Consider the following 25275-nt stretch of genomic DNA (forward strand, 5'->3'; position numbering starts at 1 on the left):
AGCTACCTTTCCCCACATTTCCCTCATCCCATTCATTTATTTGACAGGTACTTGCGGAGCTCCTCCTGTCCGCTGGGTGCTTTTCATGGTACTGGGAACATGGCAAGGTGCAAGACAGGCCAAGTCCTTGCTCCACTCCAATAAACACAGCCGGTAAACAAACGTGGAGAGGGATGGATAAGACCGACAAGGGTGGGATGGAGCCCTGATCCATATCCCAGGCTGTTTTTGGTAAGCCTGATGCCTGCGGCTGACTCAGACCAACAGAATCAGTCTCTGGACATCCGCCACATTGAAGTGTCCCAGGTGACCAGGATATGTGGCCTGGGTCAAGAATCTGTGGCTCAGAGAGTAAGGGGTTGGAGAGGAGGGTTTGGGGATGGCCAGGAAGGTCTCCTTGAGAAGGTGACATTCGAACAAGGGACTGAAGACAGAGGCAGGAGTAAGTCACAGAAAAGGCCGGCAGCAGAGTATTCTGGAAGGGCAAGTGCAGAGGGCAAGGTGGGAACCAGCTGGGCTTTCCCTGAGAACAGCAGAGCTGCATCCCCAGAGGAGAGCGAGCCAAGAGGGAGAGGCAGGAGTGGGGGCATGGCCCCATGGAGGATCCAGGGGCTCTGATTCAGGAAACAAAAAGAAAAAGGAAAAAATCTGGCGTCTATTGTCCAAAAAGCGATTCTCCAGGCAATTCTGATGAGCAGCCAGATTTGAGAACCAGAAGAAAAGGAAAATGGATCCTGAGTCAGTGTAGACCTGGATTCCAATCCCAGCCCCACCTCTCGCTAGCTCTGTGACCTTGGAGACTTCACCGCCCTCAGCCTGTTTCTTCATCTGTAAAACAGGGATAAGAAGTGTGGCCCCCCCACAGGGCGGCTGCCAGGATTCAATGAGGTAAGACCTGCGAAGCGTACAGCTGGGGGCCTGGGACACGAATGAATGAACGAATGAACGAATGAACGAACAAATGAAGGAATAAGGAATGGACTTTCCTAAGGTTAGTTTGTGAGTATCTGGCAAAGCCAGAGCTAGAACCAGATGCCCTCATCGCAGCAATCACCCCACCCCTCCACCCTCTTCCCTGCCTTATGCACACATCTGGGTGGTAAGGCTCTCCCCGCAGCCCCCAGCCCGATGTGGAGCAGGGCCAGACCCTAATGAGGCCCCGCCTGCCAGTTCTGGTGACCATGTGGGCCATTGTGCGAGGGGCGGGCTTCCCTGACGGCCCGTCACTCACTCACCCTCCCTCCCTGGTCATTAACCCAGGCAGCCCTGCCATCAAGGCCAGGTGGCTGCCTCAGCTAGACACGCCCCACGGCCCCCAGATAACCCCAAATCCATCTTAGGGGCAGCCGCCTAACACCAAGGAAAGCAGCACACTGGTCCACCTCCCTGCCCCCCCCCCGCCCCCCAAGTCTCACCAGTGCTCCTCCCTGCCTTTGCTTGTGCCGCGCCCCCTCCTGGCACACCATCTCCCCCACGGGTCAAATTCTGCTTAAAGCAACACATCCCACAGTGACCTCATGACACCGCCACCCTCCAAAGCTGCCCCATCTCTTGCCCAGGTGCTCAAACACAAGTGACCGTCGTTCTGGACATCTCCCTCTCCCTTACAGCCCGTGAACGGTCCATCATCGACTCCTATCAGTTTCATTGCCTCAGTCTCACCAGAACCTGCCCCATCACCGCATCCACACGTGGCCTCTCCTGGAAAGCTCTGGGGCCCCTCCCATCCATTCCTCGCCACCCTGCACCACTGCAATCGTTCCAAAACAAAAGCGTGCAAACATGGTCCATCTGTGCTGGAAACACTCCTGTCCTGCCCGCTGCTCTGAGAAAGAAGTGAAGAAGGTGCTGGTCCAGCCTCTCCCTGCTCCCCCCTCTCCACCCTCCTCAGGGTGCTCCCCACTGTTCCTAGGACAAACTCAACCCCACTTCTCCCTGGGAACTTCTAGGCAACCTGCAGATCTTAACCCCCACGTGCCCTCCTCGGGGATCCATTTGGAATTAGACCTCAGGTCTGTCTTCCTGGTCACTGGGAACTCTGAAGTGCTCACCATTATATCCCCAGTGCCCAGCACGGGGCTTGACACACAGTAGAAGCACAGTAAATACACGCTGGATGATCTACTGAATCTAGCCAGTTGCCCATGCGGTGGCTGTGGCCCTCACAGCAAGCCAGTCGGGCTGGTGTGACATGCCCATTTTACAGGTGGGTAAACAGAGGCCCAGAGAGCCCAAGGAACCTGCCTGCAGTCACAAAGCTGGTGAGTGCCAGTAGAGATTGACGCCCATAGTCATCCACCTCTTAACAACAATGCTCGGTGTTCACACCACTGCAGCCTGCAGAGATCGTTAATATCTGTGCACGATAAAATTGGGCGGACAGCTTATTACCAACTAACTGCAATTCACTAAGCCAACGTTCTCAATCGACAATGAAGCTCTCGTTCCACACAGAGACTGTCAGGGGCTTTTTCTTTTTCTTCTAAGTTTATTTATTATTTTGAGAGAGACGGGGAAAGGGGCGAGAGAGAAGGGGAGAGAGGATCCCAAGCAGGCTCCACGCTATCAGCTCAGAACCTGATGCCGAGCTCGAACTCACGGACTGGGTGTGAGATCAAGACCTGAGCCGAAATCAAGAGTCGGATGCTTAACTGACTGAGGCACCCAGACGCCCTCGGGGGCTTTTCTAAACTGCTTTCTTGTCCTTTATTGCACAAGATGCTTCAAGAATAGCCTTGGGAAATGGGCAGGACAGGAGTGCGATCTCGATCTCGTTTACAGGTAAGGAAACGGAGACCCAGAGATGGGGAAGGGATTAGGTTCTGGTCACCCAACAAAAACAAAGCAACAGCAAAATCTTTTGGTCCCCAGCCTTGAGTACTTTTACCAGAAGCGTGTCCACGTCCTGCTGAATCTGCACAAGCCTGCCTCCTGGCCGCAGGGGCCCAGCAAGCCTTTGGCCATTTGTCCCCTCAAGCCCCTGGGTCGTGAGGCTCCAGCACCTCGAAGGCCATCCTCAACCACCCTCCTACTGCCCATCACTCAGCCATCGGCTCCCCGCCCTCCGTCCACATTCCCTCTTGAGCCCCATCTAAGTGCCCAGCGTGGTAACCAGAATGGAAGGTAGGTCTGCCTTTCTCTAAGCCTTCTGGTGCGGCCCAGGACATGGCTCGGGACTGGGATGGGCCTTGCTCGTTGGGGTGACCTACCTTGAACACAACGTCCCGAGCCCCGGAGGTACAGCGAGGCCACAGGGCTTTCCAGCCACTGGGGGGGAAATTGGGGACTGGCATCTTCAGAATTCATGGGGACTCCCTTCCTTGGGAAAGAAATGAACCCCCCCCCCCCAAGGTCATCCACTCCTTCTGGCCCAGGCTGCTGAATTTACCCTGTAGTTAAAGCCCGCAGGGAATTTGGGCGGTAGGTGAGCTGGCCAAGAAGAACTGGGGAAGCAGAGACCCATGTGACAGCCTGAGTGTCACTGAACAAGTGCCTTCCCCTCCCTTAGCCTGGAAATCTTGAGGCTTGATGAGATTACTTCTGAGGTTGTCAGAAATAACCTTCTAGCACTAAATCTCCTGGGTTCTTTGATTCCACTTGCCAACACCGGTAGAAACGCCATGGTGATGGGAGGCTGCAAGGCACAGGGGCTTCTGGAACATGTGCTTTATGGGCAGAGATCTCCAGCTTCTCTTTGAAACCTCTGTGGCCTTGGGCAAGTGGCTTAACCTCTCTGAACCCCAGATTTCTTTTCTGTAAAATGGGGGTAATACGGACTTCACAGAATTATTGGGATGATAAATGAGGCTATGGGCCTAAAGTCCTGGCCCACAGCCCAGCTGGCACAGAGCTCATGAATAAATGACTTTGGCCATACCCGTGAAACGCCCATATGGCCTGCTCCCTGCAGGACTGAGTTTAATTTTCCTGGCTCTGGAGCTCCCCTAAGATCAGCCACAGACCTCTTCTGGGTCTTCTACAGAAAAAGGGATGGCCAGCTCTTCCAAGTGCAGAGAAGTGCTGTCATTTCCCTGTGGCCCTCTTCCCTGTGGCCTCCAAACGATCCCAGGGCTCGCCAATCCAGATAGAAACCGTGTCTTCGCCCTGAAGAGTTAAGGAGGGGAGGATGAGGGCCTTCGTCAGCCAACCACCGCATGGGCGATGAGGAGGGTGTGGCCATACGAGCAAAACACACACGCATAAGCATTTGCACACACACACACACACACACACACACACACACACCCTTAAATTCACACTCCATGAAAAGCATCCACCAAAAACAGGTGAATGCATTGCTAACGGCAAGACGTTATTCCACACCTATCACGTAAAGGCCTTTCTGTGGATTAGGATGTCATCATTTAATCCTTACGCCAATCCAAGGAGGCAAGAAGTATTCTCCCCATGTCACAGGAGAGGAATCTGGCTTTGAACCACGCCGTGCGAATCTAGACAGTACAGTCTTCTGTATCTGTGACCGAACCTTGCAGTACGTGAAAAGATTGAAAGCAACCTCGGTGTCCAACCTTAGGGGACCACTGAAATAAATTATGATGTTTCTGCTCAAAGGAGCATCATGCAGCTGTCACCGGTCCTATTGTGGAAGGAGATACAGTGGCGTAGATGTGAGACACGCTGAGGGAGCCGGTTATAAAATCATCTGTATCTAGTTTGAGCCCATTACATACAAAGAACAACAGTTAACATACGGAGGAAGAGAAGGAAACGAGGGAGGGAAACAGAGAGAGAGAGAGAGAGAGGGGTGAGCCACAATGTTTATAGTAATTAGTACTAGGTAATACAATTATAGCCAAGTTTACTCTTTCTCCTTATGTGTGTTTTCCAAAAATAACAGCTGCTTTAAAAATAAGAGTAAAATGAAGATTCGCTGTTCTTATACCCCCTCCCCTCCCCCCCCCCCCCCCCCACATGCCACCATGGCAGACCTGTGTACTGGCTTCATTCTGATGAGACCTTGGGCATGCCCTGCCTCAGGTTCCCCGCCAGTGCAAGTCAGGAAGAGCGGTTAGGCGCTTTGGGGCCCTTTGGAGCGCTGACGCCCTGTGATATTCTGTAATTCCCATCCCGCACTTTCTGTCTTCCTCTTTTTTATTTTTATTTTTTTTACTTTAAAAAAAATTTTTTTTAACGTTTTTATTTACTTTTGAGACAGAGAGAGACAGAGCATGAACGGGGGAGGGGCAGAGAGAGGGAGACACAGAATCGGAAGCAGGCTCCAGGCTCCGAGCTGTTAGCACAGAGCCCAACGCGGGGCTCGAACCCACGGACCATGAGATCATGACCTGAGCTGAAGTTGGCCGCCCAACCGACTGAGCCACCCAGGCGCCCCATTCCTTTTTTTTATTTAACAGTTCTGATTTATTTATTTTGAGAGAGAGGGAGCACAAGTGGGGGAGGAGCGGAGAGGGAGAATCCCCAGCAGGCCCCGCACTGTCAGCACAGAGCCAGACGCGGGGCTTGAACCCACAAACCATGAGATCATGACCTGAGCCAACACCAAGAGTCAGACACCCAACCGACGGAGCGACGCAGGTGCCCCGCCCCCCTTCCTCTTTTTAAGCTCTGATACGACAGGCTCTTTTCTGCACATGTAGCCATTTATGCAACATGTGGCGACATATGAAAATCATAAAAGGGAAGGGAAGTGATCCTAGCCTTACCCACTCAACATTTTGGGGCATGGCATGTGTTGATCAGATTCTCATAACCAGGCATTTAACAGATGAGGAAAGGCCCGGAGAGGTTGTAAGACTCGCCCATAGTCCCACAGCACATGACAGGCAGAGCCGGAGTGTGTACACAGCCACAAGCACAGCATTACCCTCCAAATGACCCCTTGACCTAGTGGGGCTCTGAGTGCAGCCTCCTGGCACCTGAGGCCCCTCCCGGTCCTTGGCCTTTGGCTGTGGACTCCAGACTCCAAGAAGACTGCCAGCTGGGCAACCCACTCTGGCCCTGATCCCCAGCCTCTTTCTTAGAACAGGGGATTCTGGCAAGGATCTAGGGGCTCATGGGGGATCAGGCCTGGGAGCAAAGGGTCGCTCTTGCCAAACACACCAGAGTGTGGCCGGCACTTGGCAAGGAGATGGGATTGTATGCTGGAATGAAGGAGGGACCCAGGAATTAAAAATGTAAGGGGCTGGGGACAGAAAGGCCTGGATCCAGATCTGGTGGCTCTTCCAGACCCCTCTGATGCCCTCAACCACAGACTGAAGGTAACACTTTCCTCAGGCGTGTGCATGCAAAGTAACGGGACAATGTATACACTGTATACACGGCGGGGGGCGGGGAAGGGGAGGGCGGGGGGGGCGGGGCGCTCTGAGCCTCCTCCTGGCTCCCAGGTCTGTTAGTGCCTCTTGCCACTGGCCCGGCCCCTGGCTCAGCCTCTAATCCCCTGGGCACACGCTGCGGGCTAAATCTTCCCACAGCATCATTCTGGTCAAGGCTTTCCCTGCTGAAAGACCAACTGATGGCTGTTGTCACTTGGGGTTAAAGGCCAGACATCTTGGCCCCGAATTCAGGCTCAAACTGACCTGTTCCTAAGTCAGATGGCGGCTGCCCTGCACAACTCACACGCCAGACGAGGCTCCCCGTCTCAGAAAGGTTTTCCTTCTCAAATACCACACTTTAGGGGAGCATTCGGCCTGGCACCCCTCGGGCCTCCTGCCCTGCCAGGAACCCTCCACCTCCTAGCAGTGCTGGCCTTCTATCCCACACTACCCTTCACATGTGGCTTTCTTAAAAAAAGAAAAAAGAAAAGAAAAAGCCTGATTTGTGGCCTGATCTGCTGATTGCCATAGTGTAAATGCCCACCTTATGGCCAATTTCAAGCTACCAATGTGGTATCACCAGCACAGCACCGGAGAGAGAGGCACACGGTCAGCTCCCACAAGACGACACGCCCCTGCACATCCCAAAGTAAGGGCCGACCAACCCCAAAGAAAAGCTGTGTGACCTCAGGTGAGTGACTTAAACTCTCTGAACCTCAGGCTTCTCATTTGTAAAAGGAGAACAGCAATAACACCCACTTCATGGCAACAATGTGAACACTAAGTGATACAATCCAGGCGATCCACAACAATGCACTGAACACCTGCTATGTGTAGGGCTCTGTACTGAGTACCAAGAAGGTGACACAAGTTCCTGCCCTCCCAGACCTCAGTCATTGCAGTAAAACTCGTGGCGCAGTGGCGAGAATATAGCATTCAGTAATCAGTAACCGTTATCGATATTATTGTTACTTCCTTTCTCTGGGCCTCAGTTTCCTCTTCTCCAGTAGGCACTGGAGTGCCTACTACCATTCCCATTTAACAGAGAGGAAAACTGAGGCTTTCAGAATGGAAGTCAGGCTGGGGATTGAAACCCAGGTCTTCTAACTCTCCATCTCCAGATCTGTCCCATCTCCCAGGACTGAGGAAACACAAAAAAGACCTGGCGTTTGCCTGGTGATTCAGCTGGATGCTTTAAAAATACTTTCTTCCCCCCTCTGGGGATAAACTGAAATGTCCTTGGCAGGCACCAGTTTCCAAAATACTGTCTCAGCATGACAGCGGCAGTGCGGGGACCATCCCCAGCATCTCTGGTAACCCCAGCCCTGGTGCTTCTGGCAGAGTGTTCAGGCTGGTGGGAGCTGATGAAATCCCCTCGCAAGAAACAGCCTACATCACATGTTTCAGATGCAAACCACTGGGCTTCGGGGAGGCAGAGGCCCCATGCGGGCACCTTCTCCTTCCTGCAGAAGAACTGGGAATAAAACTTGAATAGTCCCCAAAACACCAAGGGGTCTATCACCCTAAGCTAGACTTAAGCCCCCTCAGGTTCTGTTTTCTTGACAAAGCAAAACCAACAGTCAAACCCACCAACGCCAGAGGAGGCGCCTGGTAAATTCTCTTGGGAAGTCCCTGGAGGTATCTAACCTCAGTCCTCTGTGCTTCGGTTTCAACAATTTCTTCTTCCGTTTTGGAGGACAGAAACAATGTCTCTTTTCTCTACAACCTGTCTCAGGCTCAAAGCTTCAAAATAGCCCGGGCTTGTTATCAGCAACTTTCCCTTCCAACTTTATCACTGAGAAGCAGAAGCTTTTGAAAGGTAGGTAATGATCCTCTCCAACCTGTCATTTCTTTCAACAATAGCGGGGGAAAGGATGAGGGAAGACTCTCCTCCAAGGTCGCACGCCGCCGCGGGTGCCAGCGGCATCGCCCTGGGGAGAGGCCAGCACTGCGCCTGCCCTGCTGTGCGCTTCGGGCAACAGGCGCCCCTTCTCTCGGCCTCAGTCTCCCCATCTGTGTACTGAGAAAGGCTGGTCTCATTTCTCAGTCCATTCCAGTCCCTACCACTGTCGAGCTGCCCATCCTCACTGCTGGCCCTTGCTCTGCCTCCCTCACCCTTGCCAAAAAGAGGAAAAGAAACTTGCGTTAGGCGTCCGGGGAGGGTGCGCGGCTCCGAGTTGTCAGGCTGCGCGGGTTGTTGCCTGGTGAACAAGAATCTCACACAAATCCCAGGACAGAGAAGTCCCACCTCCCCCGTAACCACAGCTACCCGGGCCACACCTCCAACCCAAACACGGCCCGAGGCCCCGCCAAGGACCACCCCCGATCCCCTCGGGACCTCTCCCCGCCCTGCGACCAGCCCCAGCTGGAGTGAGAGCAAAGGCCAACGCCCCCATTGTGCGGAGGTGGAGACTGAGGCCGGAGGTGGCGCCTGCGGAACCCGGCGGCCAGCCGGGTTAGGACTGGACGCTGAACGCCGGTCCAGGACTCCCTCCCAGTCCCGGAGCGGCGATCGGTCTCCTTCCCGGGCGCGTGGGGTTTCCACGTGGGAGAGACAGAAAGCAGCGGCAGTCCCCGTGGATCGGAGCCCATCGGCGCGGTCCGCTCTCCTCCCCATTCCCCAGATCGAGAAACTGAGACCCAGCGAAGGACCGGCCCTAGCCCGGGACCCACCGCGAGCCCCACCCCGCGCCTCACCTGCCGGCGGTCGCAGCGCGCCCGTGGTTTCCTGGAGTTGAGCGGCAAACAAAGGCCTCCAATCCCGGTGCGGGGCGGGGCGGCGATTTTTTGCTTAATCCCCGAGGCGGGCCTGTGACGGGCGGGGAGGGCCCAGGGAGGCGGGGCCTCGAGAAGCTCCACCAATCGCAGAGAGGCGGCCGCCTGCGGCCCGCCCCCAGGCATTCGGCCTGGGCTCCAGCACTGAAAAGTTCACATCTGGCAGGTTCGTGTCCCTCCTGGAACCCGCCCGAGTGCCGACCGGAGTCTGAGGCCCAGAGCTGAGACATTTGTGCAAGCTCGCACAGAGCCACAATGAAAAAGAAACCACAAACTTTCATAGCTGAAGCGGACTGCTTCATGACAGTATAATATTAGTAATAACGAACTTTTCTTGAGCACTTATCTGTCAAGAACTGTTGGGAGCTCTTCCTGTGCTCCGTCCTCTCCTGTGAGGTAGGTACGTATTGTCACTACTCTCTAAGCATATGCTTAGTGCAAACCAACAATGATTAGCAGGTGGGAGAACCCAGGTCTCCAGAGGGACAAGAGCTTGCCCGAAGTCCAGCAGTGAGTACAGGACAGAAATGATCCATCGTCCACTGAGAGGTCACCTTGAAGGATGGTCGTGTAAAGTGTCAAACTGGCCTAGGCTTCCGCCCCAGTTCTGCCGCTGGCTGCCACTAAAGGGATCCCTGACGCCAGCCTCACAGAGGTGCTGAGGGGAGGAAGTAAAGAAAGCAGCAAACCCGGAAGAAAGAAATCAATGGCACTCATTTAAAGAGCCCCTCCACCAACGCTATTTCACGAGGCCTTGACTGCCCCCAAGGCAGAAAGACTCTTGCTGAGGACCTGCATCCATCTCTGTTGCAGTCAGTTCTCTGTCCTCCCTGCAGAAAGTTCTTCCCGGTTCTCCAGGGTGCCTGAGGCTCCCTACACGCACCCAATAATAATCACAGCAACAGTTTCTATTTTACTGAAAGTGTACTATGTGCCAGTGGCTAACATTTTAGCGAATCCTTCGAATAACCTACACGCTAGGTTAATACTAGGCTCCTCATTTAAAGATGGCGAAACTGAGGCTCCGAGAGGTTAAATGACTTGCCCCAGATCACAGGGCCAGGAAATAGTAGAGGTGGAATTTGATCCCAGATGTCAGACTCTGAAGTGTGGACCCTTTGAGCGATGTCTTGTTCTCCATCCTTGTAGTCCTCACGTTGGGCTGTTCTATCCCTCACCCTCCTTTCTCCCAAGCAGAGGGAGCTCCAGGTAATTTGAAGGGCAACTTGGCAGTTGCTTGGGCAGGCCCTGGCTCAGGCCCCAAACTCACCCTCTTCCTGCCTTCTTCATCTAGCAGTGAATTCTGAGACTCTCCAGCAGTACTGTCCCCACACCACCCCACCACCCCAATTCTGGCATCATGAATAAAGATGTGAGGGCCACAGGTACCTGTGGCCAGGGTGGACCTCTGACCCCTCCCTCCTCCATTATTCAAAGCCACCCTCACCCATGGTTTGGGGTCCCTTCAGAAGACAGCAGGACACATGCTTGTCTTTGCTTTTTTTTTTTTTTTTTAATTTTTTTTTCAATGTTTATTTTTGGGACAGAGAGAGACAGAGCATGAACGGGGGAGGGGCAGAGAGAGGGGGAGACACAGAATCGGAAACAGGCTCCAGGCTCTGAGCCATCAGCCCAGAGCCCGATGCGGGGCTCGAACTCACGAACCGCGAGATCATGACCTGAGCTGAAGTCGGATGCTTAACCGACTGCGCCACCCAGGCGCCCCTTGTCTTTGCTTTATGATGTGGACTTCAGGCAGCCATGGATCCGAATTTGGCCTCTACCACTCACTAGCTATATAACTTTGGGCAAGAAACTTGACCTTTCTAAGCCCACTGGCAAAGGAGTTTAAGTTTGTTTAAAATTCCATTGGGAGGGGGACCCTAAGGCCCAATGGGCCACAGCCCTGGAGTTGGGCCGAAAAATTCTAGAAACAACAGTCCCAGAAATTTATTCTTGTCCTACTTTTTCAGAGTACAAACTTGGGGCGGTGGGCAGCAGCTGCCAGGCGCCTTCTTGTCTCCTGGAGTTGGACCGAGCGGAGAGATGGCTGGTTGGAGGCACCGGAGGTGGTCAGTGACTGGCCTGAAATTCACCATGGGCTGGTGATAGATGGATGCACAAGGTTCAGAACAAGATGCACGAGGACTAGAGACTGCAAAAGGTGTGGCGTTCCTAAGGCCGGAGGACCCTTCGTTTGCCATGAGCATCATCCAGATTGCAGTCATCACCCTGGGGCTGACCCTGAGCCTGGTTCAAGGGCCCACACACAGCATCCCAACCTCCATCAGGGGCAAGTCGCAGTATCCCCACTGCATTTGTTTCCTGTGGTTGTTGTAACGAATTGTCACCAGTTCATGGCTTAAGGCAGCCCTAATTTGTTCTCTTACAAATAGAGGTCAGAAGTCCATGGTCAGTCTCAAGGGGCTGATGTCAAGGAGTTGGTTTCCTTCTGCCTGCTCTGAGGGGGAGAATCTCTTTCCCTGATTTTTCCAGTGTTTAGTGGCCACCTGTATTCCTGGCTGGTGGTCCCTCCCTCCATCTCCAGAGCACATCACAACCTCTGCTGCCCTCAGCACAGCACTGTTCCCCCCTCTGTGTCACATCCCCCTCTGCCTCCCTCTTTCAAGGACCTTTGGGATTAGACTGGGCCCCGCCCAGAAAATCCAGCATAACCTCCCCATCTAAATGCCTTAACCCCATATGCCAAGTCCCTTTGCCATGTAAGGTAATGTTCACACGTTCCAGGAACCTGGATATCTTTGGGGCCATTATTCAGCCTGCCACACCCATTTTCCAGATGGGGAATTTGGGCCTAGAAAGGTGAGATCACTTACCTATGACCAGGCAGGATTTGGCATCTGATGCCTGGAGAGCTGGGGCCTGACAGCCAGGTGGGAGTTATTCCCTGCAGGGTTATTAGGACTGGGGAGGGGCCTAAAGAGTCCCCCAGGAGGGGCTGGGGCTTCAGGGATACTGGCTGCCTCAGAGGTCAGGTGGAATCCAGGCCTCTGGCCTCGGGTGGTCTCCTTGAGCTGGGGAGGTGATGGCAGCAGATTAAAGCAAGATCTGGTGCAGGTCTGTGGACTCAACTGCCCCTAACCCTAGCTGACCTCTGGACACAGGGCTGGGCAAAGCAGGATTTCTCAAACTCTTCTTATCCCAGAGAAACCCTGGGGTTGAAGGAAATGGGCCCCGGGGGTGTAGCAGACCATTTTATGCCCCCCTCCCTTCCCTGCCCTTCACATGTGTCTTTGCTTCTAACACCCCCACGCCCCACCCCCACCCCCCAACCCTGGCCCTGCCCTTGGCTCCTGGAACAGCTTGGCCTGTACAGGTAAAGAATGGGATTGTGGTTGGGAATTTACTGCCTCTAACCCTTCCCTTCCTCGGACCTTGTGCAAAGACTGACCCATGAAGGCCCTGTCACCTTGCCCTGAGTGGGGACAGTTCTGGGCCCACCTTCTACTCTAGAGTCCCCTGTGGGATCACGCTGCAGCCACCCTCCCAGCTTCACCTCAAATCCCACCCTGCTCAGCTTTCTCCTTTTCCCCCTCCTGACTTGTCCACTCCCTTACTGGTCTGCTGTGGCAGCCTTTCCTTAACGAATCACTTGCATATAAATCCTCATCACAGAGTTGGCTTCTGGGACCCGCCCTGAGGCAGGCCCCTCTCTGTGTGTTAAAGCATCCATGCACATTGTGCATTCTGCCCATAACATACCTGTGCATTTTAATTTAAAGGTATCTTCTGTGAACAGCCTTCAGGTAACGTGCTCCAAGATGTGGGTGTGGCTCAGATGCCCCTGCACCCCCACGTGTGTCCCACATTGAGCCGTGGGGGGCAGAGGGAGAGGCTGGCGGTGTCTTGTCCTAAGTGTCTCCATCTGTCCTCCATCTGTCCATTAGAACCCCAGCCACAAAGGCAGGCCACACAGCACGCCGGACCCTAACCTTGTTCAGATTTCTTTATTGAAAAATTAAAGTCATAAGCTCTGTATATAAATACGCTCACATTGCTGGTCACCTGCAAGGCCTCTGGGGTAGGCTGGGGGTGCGGTGGGAAGCTGGGGGCTTGGGGCCCCCAGGGGTGAGGAGAGGGGAAATAAATAATAAATACCATGGGGGTGGATAAGGGGCCAGGAAGAAAGGGGGTGTGGAATGGGGGGGTTGCTTGACGCTTATTTGTGGCACTAAAGGTCCTGTGAGATGCCCCCCTGGCTGGGGGCTGTGTCTGTGAATCCTCACGTGGCCTCACTCCAGATAAAGGCTCGGACATCTGAGGATGGGCCAGGTGCCAGCTGGCGGGGAAGGGGGCACAGTGCCCCCTTATCCAACCCAGAGTAACAGGTCCTGGCAGCCTCAGGTGGACTTCCTCTCCTTCCCGAACCCACGCTCGTACTGGGCATCTACTGTGTATACCGGGCATGGCACCAGATCCTGGCCCGACCTTTCGTTTGCCTCACCGGGCTTTCTTCTCCTGGTTCTGGGCCAGCGGGCCGGGAAAGAGTTGGGGGGGGGGGGGTGTCTTCCTGCTACCTGGCCACGCAGCCCCGGCCCTCACGGAGCTTACTAGTGCCAGGAGGGAAGAGGGACTGGGGCCAGGGACTGGGCAGCAGTGGGAGGCCGTCAGGCCTCAGCCCCTAGAGCATCACATTGAACTCGGTGACCAGAAAGTCGATGTAGTCCCGCTCCTTGGTCTTGAAGGCCTCGGCGATGATGCGCGCGGCCTCTCGATGTTCCTTGCCCCGAAGCGTCAGCCCGTTCACCTCCAGGATCACATGGCCCACCTTGAGCTGCCCACAGTTGTGGGCTGAACCGCCTCGCTGCAGGGGCAAGACACAGGGCAGGGGCACACGAGGCGCTCGAGGGCTGGCCGGGCTCTGACACCCACCGGGTCAGGCCCAACACCGCCAAGCAGGCTATCATCTGGGAGTCCGCTGCCCTGATTAGGAAAACTGAGGCTCAGTGAGGGCAGAGGGCTGGGTCTGCCGGGGTGGCAGAACTCTGAGAGGCTGAGAAAGGGGCCTTCGGGGGTGGGGACAGATGATCAGGTGGGGCCTGCGGAGACGTACCTGAATTGTGACGATCCTAGGCAGGGGCTGGCGGGTGTTGGCACCGCCCTCGATGGCGATGCCCAGGGTGGCTGCGCTTTTCTTCACGCGGATCAGGGTAGACGTGGGCTCCAGGAGTCCGGGCTGCAGGTGCGGGCAAGGAGACCAGTGACTGAGGCCTTCTCGGTGGAGGCCTGGCTGGGGGGGCTGGACTGGCCATGACATGTCCCCTGGGTCAAAAGGGCTCAGACTCCAGACCCGTGCTGGAAGCTGCCAGTATGCTAGCACTAAGCTAAGAACCCGGTGTTCCCAGATCTCTGACTGCTTCAAGACCCCCTGAGGCTCAGGAGGCTAAGTGGCCGGAGCTGCTGGGTGGTGGCTCTACGATTTGGACCCAGGCCTGACTGCTTCAGCCAGTGCACCATCTCAGAACTGAGCTTAACGACCCTCAAGACCAACTTCCGGTGCCTGGCTTGTCACTGTCAGTGGCGAAGGCAGGGCCTAACTTGGGCCGCCAGACTCCTGATACCGTGGTCTTTCCAGGTACCCACAACCCTCCAGTGATGCGGGCTCACTTCCTCCCCGTGGGCACTTGTCAAGCTGAAACCTGGCTGGGGACCTCCCGCTCCCCACCTTCCCCCCCAGTCGTCTGCATCCCCTCCTCCTCGCTCACCGGTTTGGTGGCCCCCTCTGTGGTCCTCTCGTTCCGAGGCGGCTCCTTGCTACTCCTGCTCTTGGTAGATGCCATCTGTCTGCCTCGGCCCGGGGCGGTGGCCTCTGCCTCGCCAGCATCCACGCCACTGTCCTCGCTCAGGGTCTGCCCACTGTCTGAGAGCTGGGACAGTGTGGAGGCTGCTGAGAGTGGGGAAGAGGAGGAGAGAGGTGGTTTAATACAGCTGGGGTCAGGGAGGGCTTCCTGGAGGAGGTGATGGAGCCGCAGGCTGAAAGGCTGTGGGGATTCTCCAGGCACGGACTAGGGAGGAGGAATGAAGGGATCACAGGGCTGGAGAGAAGAGAGACCTCCAGACACCTTTCCACCACTGAGACCTGCCCTTCCAGCTGGGTCTGGCCCCAAGTCTGCCAGAATTTCTTCTCTGACCACCCAGTTCTCAGCCCATGGAATAATGATTAAAACAGAGGCCAGGAGGCAAACCCAGTCCACAAATGTGAGTTATTTATTTTTTTTAACTTGCACAGTGCTATCGAATTTTAACGATAAACCAACACGTTCAAATTAAGATAGTTCATATAAAAATTAAATTTCCACCCTCTCAATTAAAAAGTGGGAGGTCTGGGCACCTGGGTGGCTCAGCTGGTTAAGCATCTGACTTTGGTTCAGGTCACGATCTCGTGGTTTGTGAGTTTGAGCCCCGGGCATCGGGCTCTGCACTGGTGGTGTGGAGCCTGCTTGAGATTCTCTCTCTCTCCCTCTCTCTCTGGCCCTCCCCCACTTGTGCTCTCTCTCTCTCTCTCTCAAAATAAATAAATACACTTAAAAAAAATTAGAAGGTTTTCCATGCCTGGTCTGTAGCCTCCACAACCCCAAGCTGAGTGGTGGGCACAAACCCTCATTCACCAGTCAACCCAAGCTGCTTCGTTGCATGTGTAATGGCCTGGCCCCTAGTTTGAGACACTCCAGTGTCTGGCAGGTCAGGTCTGAATCCCCTCTGACCAGCTGTGCAACCCAGGGCGAGCTACACAGCTTCTCTGAGCCTTCGTGTTTTTGTTTCAACACAGGAGCAATGACACCCATCTAATGGTGTTATCATAAAACTGAATGGATATGATGTGTAGGGTGAAACCGACAAGAGAACAGACTTGTGCTACACTTGTCTGTTCCACAGTTACTTTCTGTGCCTCAGTTTTCTCATCTGTAAAATGGGGATAATAGCACCAGCCTCCAGGGCGGCTGGGAGGGTTAGATGAGTTGCTAATAGAGACAAGGCCCCTAGAACCACATCGGGCACACAGGGAGGTACGGCGCAACTGACCGCTTTAATCAGGCTGTGCTGGGCTCAGTGCCAGATGATACCTCAGGTTTTGCTCACCACATCCTGCCTTCCCTCACCAAGCTCCTGAGCCCAGGGACCCTGTACTCTGTACCCCAGTCTGCCCACTGCTTGGCATATAGCAGGCACTCAGTTCACAAACACCCCCCTGACCTGGCCTGCCCCCTTCCCTGGCCACAGCGGGGTCTATATATCACTTGAGCCACAAGATGGCAGCAGAATCCAGCAAAATGCACCCAACTTGCTATGGAGGAGATCTAGAACACCTGGAGGTTCCGGGCTCTCTGGGAGTGAAAAGCTGGCTTTCCACTGCCCTCCACCCGCTGAGTTGGGCACCCCTGGAAACTCAGGGGCTGCAGCCCTGCCCCAGGTGTCTGGAAGGTCCAGCCTGCACTCTGACCCTGCAGCCCCGGGTGTGGAGACCTCTGGGGGTCCAGACACCGTAATTTCAACACCCTGTTCCAGGCCCTGGGCACTGAGATCACAGAGGCTGCCCCTGGCCTCAAGGAGTCCAGTCTCACTGGGGAGAGAGTCAGAGATCGTTGGGTGACCAGGTCTGGAGCTGCTGGAGGAGGAGCACAACCCTCCCAGCGACCTGGCGGGGCTGTCACCGAACTGCCATCCCATGGCTTGCCCGAGGTCATACGGTTCCAAGCGGCAGACCTAGGGCTCACACTTGTGTCAACACAGGCTCGGGACACCCTGGCCCTGCACAGGGCACGAGGCGGGGACTGCCCGGGCTAGAGCACCCTGGGCGAGCACACGCTGCCCCTTTCCGCGTCGATGGGCAGATCAACCTGGAGGGGCCTGGGTGCCCCCACGACCCCTGGGCGGGCACCCCGAGCCCAGCCCACCCGGGGTCGGCCGGTACTCACTGCGCGTCTGGGGCAGCGCCCTCACTTCGTTCACGTCCGGCTCGCTGTCCGGCCGGTGCACCTCCACCATGACAAAGTGCTGGTTCGTGCCCGTCACGTCTGGCCGGCCGGAGGGGGAGGGTGGCGGGAGGCAGCCCCCTGCCAGCGTGGCCTCCGCGGGGGGGCTCTTCAGGTGCGGCGGTGACTGGACTCGCGGGAAGGGGCCGATGGGGTGCTGGTTGACCAGGGCCAGGCGGGCGTCCAGCGGCCTCTTGGAGCCAGGGTTGGCAGGGGAGACCGAGGCATAGATGGGGGAGGAGGGCGAGTCTTGTGCTGAGGAGGCCCCCGGGGCAGGGGCAGTGCCCGCTGGCGGGCTGTGGTTCCGAGGGGCCGAGAAGACGATGCCTGAGTGGGAAGACGCCGAGGAAGGTGGCTGGAGGCCCTCCTTCCCTGGCTTCCTCTGCGGCTCCGGCGGGCGGCTGTGGCCTTGGGCCAGAGGGGGTGGGGGAGGCGGCGGCTTGTAGACAGGCAGCCCCTCGGAGGTGGCTTTGACTTCATCCTGCCAAAAGACCCAACAGGAGTAGAAGGAGTCAGAGCCCATTGTGGCTGGTAGACAGGCGCCCCGAGCAGGCCGGGCCCCGGCTGGAATTCCGTCCTGCTCTCTAGGCTCTTGGCCACACGGCTCTGAATAATGCAACACCCGAGTGGAAAACTTCTCCCCCCATCTCAGCAGCTGATAAGCGTCGGGAACTTGGCGGGCGTCTCTGGGGAATGGCACCGTTACCTTTGGGAACTGAAGTTCCTGGCGTCAGCCAGGACTTATCACAGGGAACAAGACTTAATTAGAGGTGGATGGAGAGAAGGGCAAAACGAACAACAACAAAAAAAGCATTCCTTTGGCTTTTCTTGTTAGAAGGTTATCATGGCCACTAGAGACAGGAGATGTGCAGGACTGGAGTGAGAGAGAATGGATAGAAGGTGACAGTCACATGGGCTCGGGGGCTGTGTGGTCCTGGGCAAGTCACAGCACCTCTCTAAGTGCATCTCCGGGCAATGGGGAAACCTGGATCTACCCGGCAGAGGTGAGGGGATGTGAGGGACCACGTGTGTAATGTGCTAGCAGGTGCCTGCCACACAGCAGGTGCACGGGAAGTGGCAGCTATGGGTACGGCCATTGCTATTTCCCTCTGCCTATGCCAACATACAACACTTGCAAAGCTCGGACGGCAGTGTGTCCCAAATGCTTTACTTAAATGAACTAATGTACCCCTCGCCACAAACTTGTGGGGTAGGGACACGATTATTATCCCCATTTTACAGAGGGGAAAACCGAGGCACAGAGAGGTTAAGAAACCTGCCCAAAGTCACACAGTCAGTGGCACAGGTGGGATTTGAACCCAGGCAGTCTGGCTCCAGAGTCCAGGCCGTTCAGAAGTTATTCGGGTCAGAACTGCACAGTGATGCTGCCGGGGCTGCTGACGTAGACACAGCCGAGGCCACATCTAACTTCCATTTCCAGGGTGGTCATGTGGCCTCTTCAGGGAGTTCACACACTCCACGTTTCAGTACTTGTTATGATCACGTTCAGACAACGTATCAAAAGTAACACCAACTTAGCAAACAAACAGCCTGACGCCCACCCCAGTCGTGGGCGCTGCTGGAGAAGCCTGAGTGACGCCCTCGTGCACGGGCCTGGGGCTGGGTCTGAGGGCCTCTGGCTCTCACCAAGAAGCCAGTCCCCAGGGCCTCAGGCAGACCAGGAAGGGCAAAACCTCACTGCGGGAACCAGAGAGGGTCTTACCAGGGAAACATCTGGGAGGGTGTTCATATTGCCCTGGACAGCCTCGCCAGTTTCCTCCAGGTCCAGAGTGTTCTAGAAATGGAGAAGAGAGCAATGTGAGCAAATATAAACCGAGAGGAAAAAAGCAGTTTGCCCTCCGAGATACTAAAATCCGTGCTGGGCCCCGGGACACCTTCCTGTGGTTTATGCGTGTCCCAACAGGCCTCACTCTTGTAGAATTTACACATTAAAATTAATGTCTGTTTTCCTGCTGGTCATCTTAAAATCAATTTTTCTTTGAAGCTTCTCCGGGCCTCCCCTGAACTATCTGGAGATGCTGTGGGGTGGCTCTGGCCTGGCCCGGGAATTCCCAAAGCTGGGCCCCGGGCTCCGGGCCCTCACGCTCAGAGCTTCCAAAGCCTGAAGGTGCTCGTGGACAGAATCCCAGGAAGGTGTGAAAATGGCAGGACGCACAGGAGAGGTGGGTGGGCAAGTCTCTCTTTTAATTTAGTGGCTTAAATTGTGAGTCAGGCGGTTAAAGTTTATATAGACCTTATTTTGCAAAAACGCCCATTTTCTGCTTCCTTTGCTAACTCCCCGGAAGAAGCCTCAAGCTCTGTCAAGTGGCGCTGAGCTGCTGAGGGCATCTCTAGGTGGTCCCTGGGAGGCTGAGCAGTGCCCCTGTCAAAAGTAGCTCCTGAGGCCTCGGGGGAGCCATTCCTCCACCCCACAGAACCCAGGATGGCAACAGAGCCTCCACAACCAGCAGCTGGCTCATGTCTCAAGTGTGGCCCTCAACACTGAGCAGTCTCAATGCTCCACTGGTGAGGGCCTGGGGCCACAGAGGAGGCGAGACCCCACCCCTGCCTTCTGTAGCCTGGAGCCAGTGGGATGGACACAGACAAGCAAGGAGGAGACTGTGCACAGAGCTAGGAGATACAGGCATAGAAGCGGCTGGGGTGGGGTTATCAAGGAAGGCTTCCTGGAGTAGGGAGCATGGCTTAAAGCTGAGTCTTGTGGGTCTTGAGCTGGGCAAAGGAGGGAATGATGGTGTTTCAGAGGGAAGGGCGTGCATAAAGCAGGGAGGAGCTTTGAGAATTTTCGAGCAGTTCCACGTGACTCAAGCATGGAGCTGCTGGGACTTGAGGCTGAGGGCAGCGGGTTGCCATGGAGATGTGGTCAAGTTTGTCTTCTTTGAAGGTTCCCTTTGCTCACTTCCTCTCCAGCCACACTAGAACAATGCGGGCATGTCAGGGCCTTCACACTGGCTGTTCCCTCTGCCTGGAACATGCTTCCCCTCAGCTATCCACAAGGCATGCCTTCTTCTTACCTCCTTCAAGATCTTCCCCAAATTATCACCTCCTCGAAGGCGGCTATCTTCACAACCCCACCTAAAATCACAACCCCCCCCCCCCATCCCCTGCCCTGCTTTATTTTTCTGCTTTACTTTTCTGCTTTACGCTGACCACCATTCATCACCCAGCAGCAGGATGTAAACCTGGAAATGTAAGTCAGATAACACATTGCTCAGAACCCTCCAGGGTCTTTCCGTTTTCCCTGGAGAAAATTCCAAAGTCTACAATCACTGTGCACAATGAGTGGGCCCTTTTTTGCTACTTCAACAGGAAGGGATGGTTCCTGCCTCAGGGCCTTTGCATTCACTGCTCTCCCTTGCTCCCACAGCACTCCTGACTCACTCCGTCACTTCATTCAGCTCTGACCTCAGCAAGGCCTTCCTGGACCAGCCCTGTCTGAAACAGCACCCCTCCCCATCCCCCACAGCACCTCTAACCCCTGACCGCACTTCATTTTTCTGTGTAAGATTTATCACCACCTTATTGTTTGTCTCTCCCATTAGCATGAGAACTCCTCAACGGTAAGACTACCTGGTCCCTACTCTATCCTCAGTGTTTAGGATAGTTGCTGCTTGGCAAATATTTACTAGGCAAATGAATGAATCGATGGGCGAATGAATGAATGAATCGATCACTCTGGCTGTCATGGAGGAGGCCCCAGCAGGCAGAGAATTAAGCAGGGCAACGACTCTCCATCATCGCAGGGAACAGTAATGGTGAAGGCAGCGGGTTGGGATGGAAGGGGCTCACGGATGCCACACTCCCTGGGGCCCAGGCTCTCAGGTCACTCCGCACTGATCCCCATCTCGAATGATGCTCCTGGAGCCTTGAACATCCTGGGCAGGCAAAGGGCACGTCATCACGGAGACCAGTCACGGGAACCCACCAGTAAGACACTTGGCTCTCCCGGCTTGGAGCCTTTCACACCCAGGGCTCCTCATCTGGTCCCGTGATGCCTCTGGGGGCAATGTCAGGCTGGGACACCTGCCCCGTTTTACCAACAAAGCTGAGGCTCACATGCAGACTTCAGCCTCCCGTCTCCACCGCCGTCCCCTGCATGCCACTGGCAGCCTCAGTGATGCAGAGAGTGGGGGATGGCAGTGATGGGGCTGCTCTGGCACTCACTGATTAAGTGACACCACTTGTGGCTTCTCTGATGTCACATCCAGCTCTACCACTCACAGCCAAGTGACGGAGGGCAAATCACTGATGTGCTCTGTGCCGGTTTCCTCATCTGCAGAATGGGTTAACAGCAGTCCAGCTCTCATGGGGCTGATGCATTAGCACTAAAAAATGCTCCGAACAAGGCCTGGCACAATATAGGAGGGCAGGCTACTGTTATATCAGAAGCCTGGGACCTGGCAAACCCACCCCAGCAACCTAACCGCTGCCTGGGCCCATGTGAACACTTGAGTGGAAATGCCACAGCAGTCTCCCTCCTCCCAAACCGGAATGAGTCCGGCACTCCCCAGAAATAGTACAGCTGGGCACCACCAACTGCCCAGGGTTAAGGTGAGTGGCGAGGCAGGGCTGGTCGTGTGCGACGACTTCCCCGAGAGGGGTCAGAGGCCTGGGAGGTGTCTATGGCAAAGGCAAGAGGGACCTCTGCCATTCTCAAATGCAGCCACTGCCAGCTGTCTCCAGATTCAACCTGCGGGCAGCCCGGGGGCTCAAATGACAGTCCTTGGTAGGACCAGAGGCACGGGATTCTGTCCTGTTCTGGCATCTTTGGAGTTTTGAGCACTCATCTGGCCAACAAGCAGTTTTGGCTCATGGGGATACATGATGAGCAGGTCACTGTGTTCCTAACACCCAGGAGAGGGCCATGCACACAGTGGGTGCCCACACGTTTCGCTCAGGATCACTGATGGGGCCGGCGGTCGTACCTGGGCCACTGGGAGGGAGACAGGAGGCATCCCGAGCCCTGACAACACAAGCATGCCTCTGCCATGCATTGCAGAGCGGGTGTGACCATCTCTCAGAAGGGTATCAGAGATCGATCCACAAACTGGGGACGACCACGCGCCAGGCCCTCTGCTGAGCATTTTACTTACTCGATCTCACTGGATTCTCATGGGATCATCTCATTGGATTCTCATGGGAGACAGGCACTGGGATTGTCCCTGGCTCACATCATTTACACTTAAGCTCAGGGAGGGAAGTGACCTGTCCAAGACCACACGGGCATGCTACAGCAGATCAGGTTTCTAACCCAGGTAGGGGTGGCCCCAGAGCCCATGCAACACTTCCCCAGAATTGGGTAGGGCCCTGATATCACAGGAACCAGAGGGCCCTGGGCGCGACCCTCTCTGAAACGAAGCCAGATAGCCATCACTGGCCCCTGGCCTCAGCCCATTCCTTGCTGTTAACAGCAGCCCGGAGCCAATACTGAAGGCAGCATGGCAAGTCGGGAGGATGAGGGTGGAGTGGGGACAAACATCCAGCCCTGGGAGCAAGGCCTTTAGTGGAGCAAAGAGCAGACGGGTCAGAGCCAGGCCCTGCCAGACTCCATCTGCCAGATCCAGACGCTCAGGAGCCCCGAGTCCCCGAGCCATGTTCCTTGTGCATCTGAAATAGCTGCAGACAGCAGGCTAAGAACCCCGGGGATGCGTCAGCAGAAACGCTCGAGGAACAGACTTCGAGAGGAGGATCAAGGTCAGCGCTCACGCAGGAGCCGGCTTGTGTCCTGGCCGCCTCGCCGGCCCCACCCCCACCCTGCCAGCAGCTTGGGGCCCCCTTCCTCCCGCAGAGGCCAGAGACCAGCTGAATGTTTAGACTCAGGGCTCAATCAGTCCTGAGTCTCCAGCTGAGGTCACTGAGGTTCAGAGAGGGAAGGCCACCTGCCCAAGGTCACACAGCAAGCACGAGGCGGAAGCTGAGCCATCTGCAAGGTCTGACTCTGTTATTCAGACTGCTTGCCATAGGACCCAGGATGCCCTCAGGACCTGCTGTCGTTGCTCCCCCGGCTCCTTCCTCCTCCAATCAGTGGCAGCTCAGAAAAATTGGCTTCCTCTCAGAGGAAAGAACACGGTGAGGGCCCGTATAGTCCAGGCGTCTGACTGGAGGGGACTGTGGGGCCAAAATAAAGTGAGACGGTGCAAGGCAATCACCTGTGCTGACCTCTGCCAGGTGGACTCACGGTTCTGGAAGCGCTACTGCTTCCTGGCCCAGGTATCGCCTCAGCAAAACGAGGCTCTCCCCTCCCTTCCCCCTGCTCCTGCCCAACTCCCTGCTATCCCTCCCCTACATCCCTTCATTAGGACAGGAGGGCTCTTACGTAAAGGTGCTACTTTCAGCTCTTTGTTCTTCTTGCTTCTTTACGCTGATGTCAGGACAACGGGCTCCCCCCAACTCTGCCCCTAAATGCACCAGAGGCCTCTGGATATGGGGAAACTGAGACTCTGAGTCACAAAACTTCCTGGAAGGTCACTTATGGGGGCCAAGATTTCCGTAGGAGGCCGGTGGGAGGGACAGAGGAAGAAAAAGCAGAGAGGGGAGTAAGGGAGAAGGAAGAGAAAGAAGGCAGGAGGGAGAAGGGGAGAGCAAGGAAGGACAGAGAAAAGCAAGGCACGGTGCCAGCCAGAGCTGGGGCTGCCATCAGCCCAGGAAGGTCGGGGTGTCGGAGGGGGCCTGACAGTGACATGAGCTGGGTAGGGCCAGCCTCCCTGGAGTGAAGGGGACGGGACTGGGGGGTCCGAAAGGAACATGGAGCGGGAACCTGGGGGGACGGCCATGCTGGCAGAGACAGGATCGTTGTGCTCCTGAGCTCTCCAAGCACAGGATGGGGCTGGAAGTCTGGAAGCTGATGGGGAGGGCAGGGGGGGTGCACTGGGAGAGAGAGGATCCCCAAACAGGGCACTGGAACCCACACTCGCCGCTGTGGCCGAGGCTGTGGGAACTGCCCCGGTGCCCAGCCAGCTCTGGGCGCTTTCACCAGCTGTCCGCTCCTGCCTTTGTGCTTGAGCATCAAACCACAGAAGTGCCCGGGAGGGCCCGTGTGGCGCAGACAGACCGCGCTTCCTTCTGTCGTCCTGCATCTCCCTCCCCATGGCCTCAGGACAAGGGCTTCACTCAGCGGACAGAGAGTGTGACCCAGAATCTCCAGGTCAGTGTTGGAAGAGCCCTTAAGACAGGCGCTGGAAAGCAGGGCTCCAGGAGGGATGTGGTGACCCAAGAACCCAGCCGAGGGAAAGCACCGCATCTCTACCTGCATTAACCTCCAACCCAAATGTCACATCTCCTTCCTTATAAACGGAGGCAACACAGCCCGGCAGAATCAGGCTCTGGAGGAGCAGGGCTGGCCTATGTCGACTTGCTTGTTTGCTGGAAACGGCTTCCAGGACCCCCGCCCCCCAAGCGCCCATACAGAGGCAAGTGCACCACAAAGGGCTGGCCGCGAGGTCCGTTCCTTATTTCAGACACCCGCTGATGCAAAGCTGCCCCGATGCCCGCTAATGCCTCTGGGGAATTTATGGCTCTGAGGGTGCAGGGGGCTCGTGCCGAGGCCTCTCAGGAGGAAGTGGGCTGTTGGACGCAAGCAGACAAGTTGGCCTCACCCCGCCCCCACCTGGCACTGAGCGGCCTCCTGGGACATGGGGCTACAGAGCCAGCCTGCCTGACGACACAGGAGTAGCTCTGCCAGGTCACCCCATCTGCACACCCCCCTGAGCTCTCTCCACACACATGGGAAGCATCTTACAAGATGCAAACAAGGGCACCTGGGTCTTGATTTCGCCCGGGTCATGATCCCAGGGTTGTGGGATCAAGTCCCACGTTGGGTTCTGTGCAGAGCGTGGAGCCTGCTTAAGACTCTCTCTCTCTCTCTCTCTCTCTCTCTCTCTCTCTCTCTCTCTCTGTCCCTTTCCCCTACTCACACATGCTGTCTTTAACAAAAGAGAAAGTGCAAACAACATCATGTCACTTCCTTACTGAAGACCCTCAGTGGTGTTTCACGGTTTCAGGATTAAGCCCAAGTCCCTGGCGGCTCCTGCTGCTAACCCCCCACCCTCTCCTCTTCGCCCTACTGACCTACGGTTCCTTCCAGGGTCCATAAGCCTCGAGCTCAGGGCCCTTGCACGTGCCAATCTGGCCCCTCAGCTGCCTTGCCTTGTGTATCGCCCGGCTGATGCCAGTGACTTCAGATCTCAGCTCAAACA

General features: G+C 55.8%; 2 protein-coding genes across 8 annotated transcripts in view; both read right to left on the bottom strand.

Annotated features, from left to right (window-relative positions):
* Positions 1-9086, bottom strand: part of AKNA (AT-hook transcription factor) — a 55297-nt gene extending 46211 nt beyond the window's left edge. For 2 of the 4 annotated variants that reach the window (XM_043566293.1, XM_043566290.1), the window contains exon 1: positions 8438-8518. The gene's annotated coding sequence lies outside the window, so the exon portion shown is untranslated. Of the gene's footprint in view, positions 1-8437; positions 8519-8990 lie in introns of those variants that run through there. The other 2 variants (XM_043566294.1, XM_043566291.1) reach the window with 2 other exon arrangements.
* A 3931-nt stretch (positions 9087-13017) lies between these two features.
* The window catches only part of WHRN (whirlin), a 96140-nt gene continuing 83882 nt past the window's right edge, over positions 13018-25275 (bottom strand). For 2 of the 4 annotated variants that reach the window (XM_043566297.1, XM_043566299.1), the window contains 5 exons: positions 18786-18857; positions 17006-17543; positions 14795-14973; positions 14143-14265; positions 13018-13893 (listed from right to left, as the gene is read on the bottom strand). In XM_043566297.1, coding sequence (XP_043422232.1) covers positions 13711-13893; positions 14143-14265; positions 14795-14973; positions 17006-17543; positions 18786-18857 — 1095 coding nt within the window. In that variant the 3' untranslated portion in view covers positions 13018-13710. Of the gene's footprint in view, positions 13894-14142; positions 14266-14794; positions 14977-17005; positions 17544-18785; positions 18858-25275 lie in introns of all 4 variants that reach the window. The other 2 variants (XM_043566296.1, XM_043566298.1) reach the window with 1 other exon arrangement.

Source organism: Prionailurus bengalensis, chromosome D4, assembly GCF_016509475.1.
Source record: "Prionailurus bengalensis isolate Pbe53 chromosome D4, Fcat_Pben_1.1_paternal_pri, whole genome shotgun sequence".
In the NCBI taxonomy this organism is placed as follows: Eukaryota; Metazoa; Chordata; class Mammalia; order Carnivora; family Felidae; genus Prionailurus; species Prionailurus bengalensis.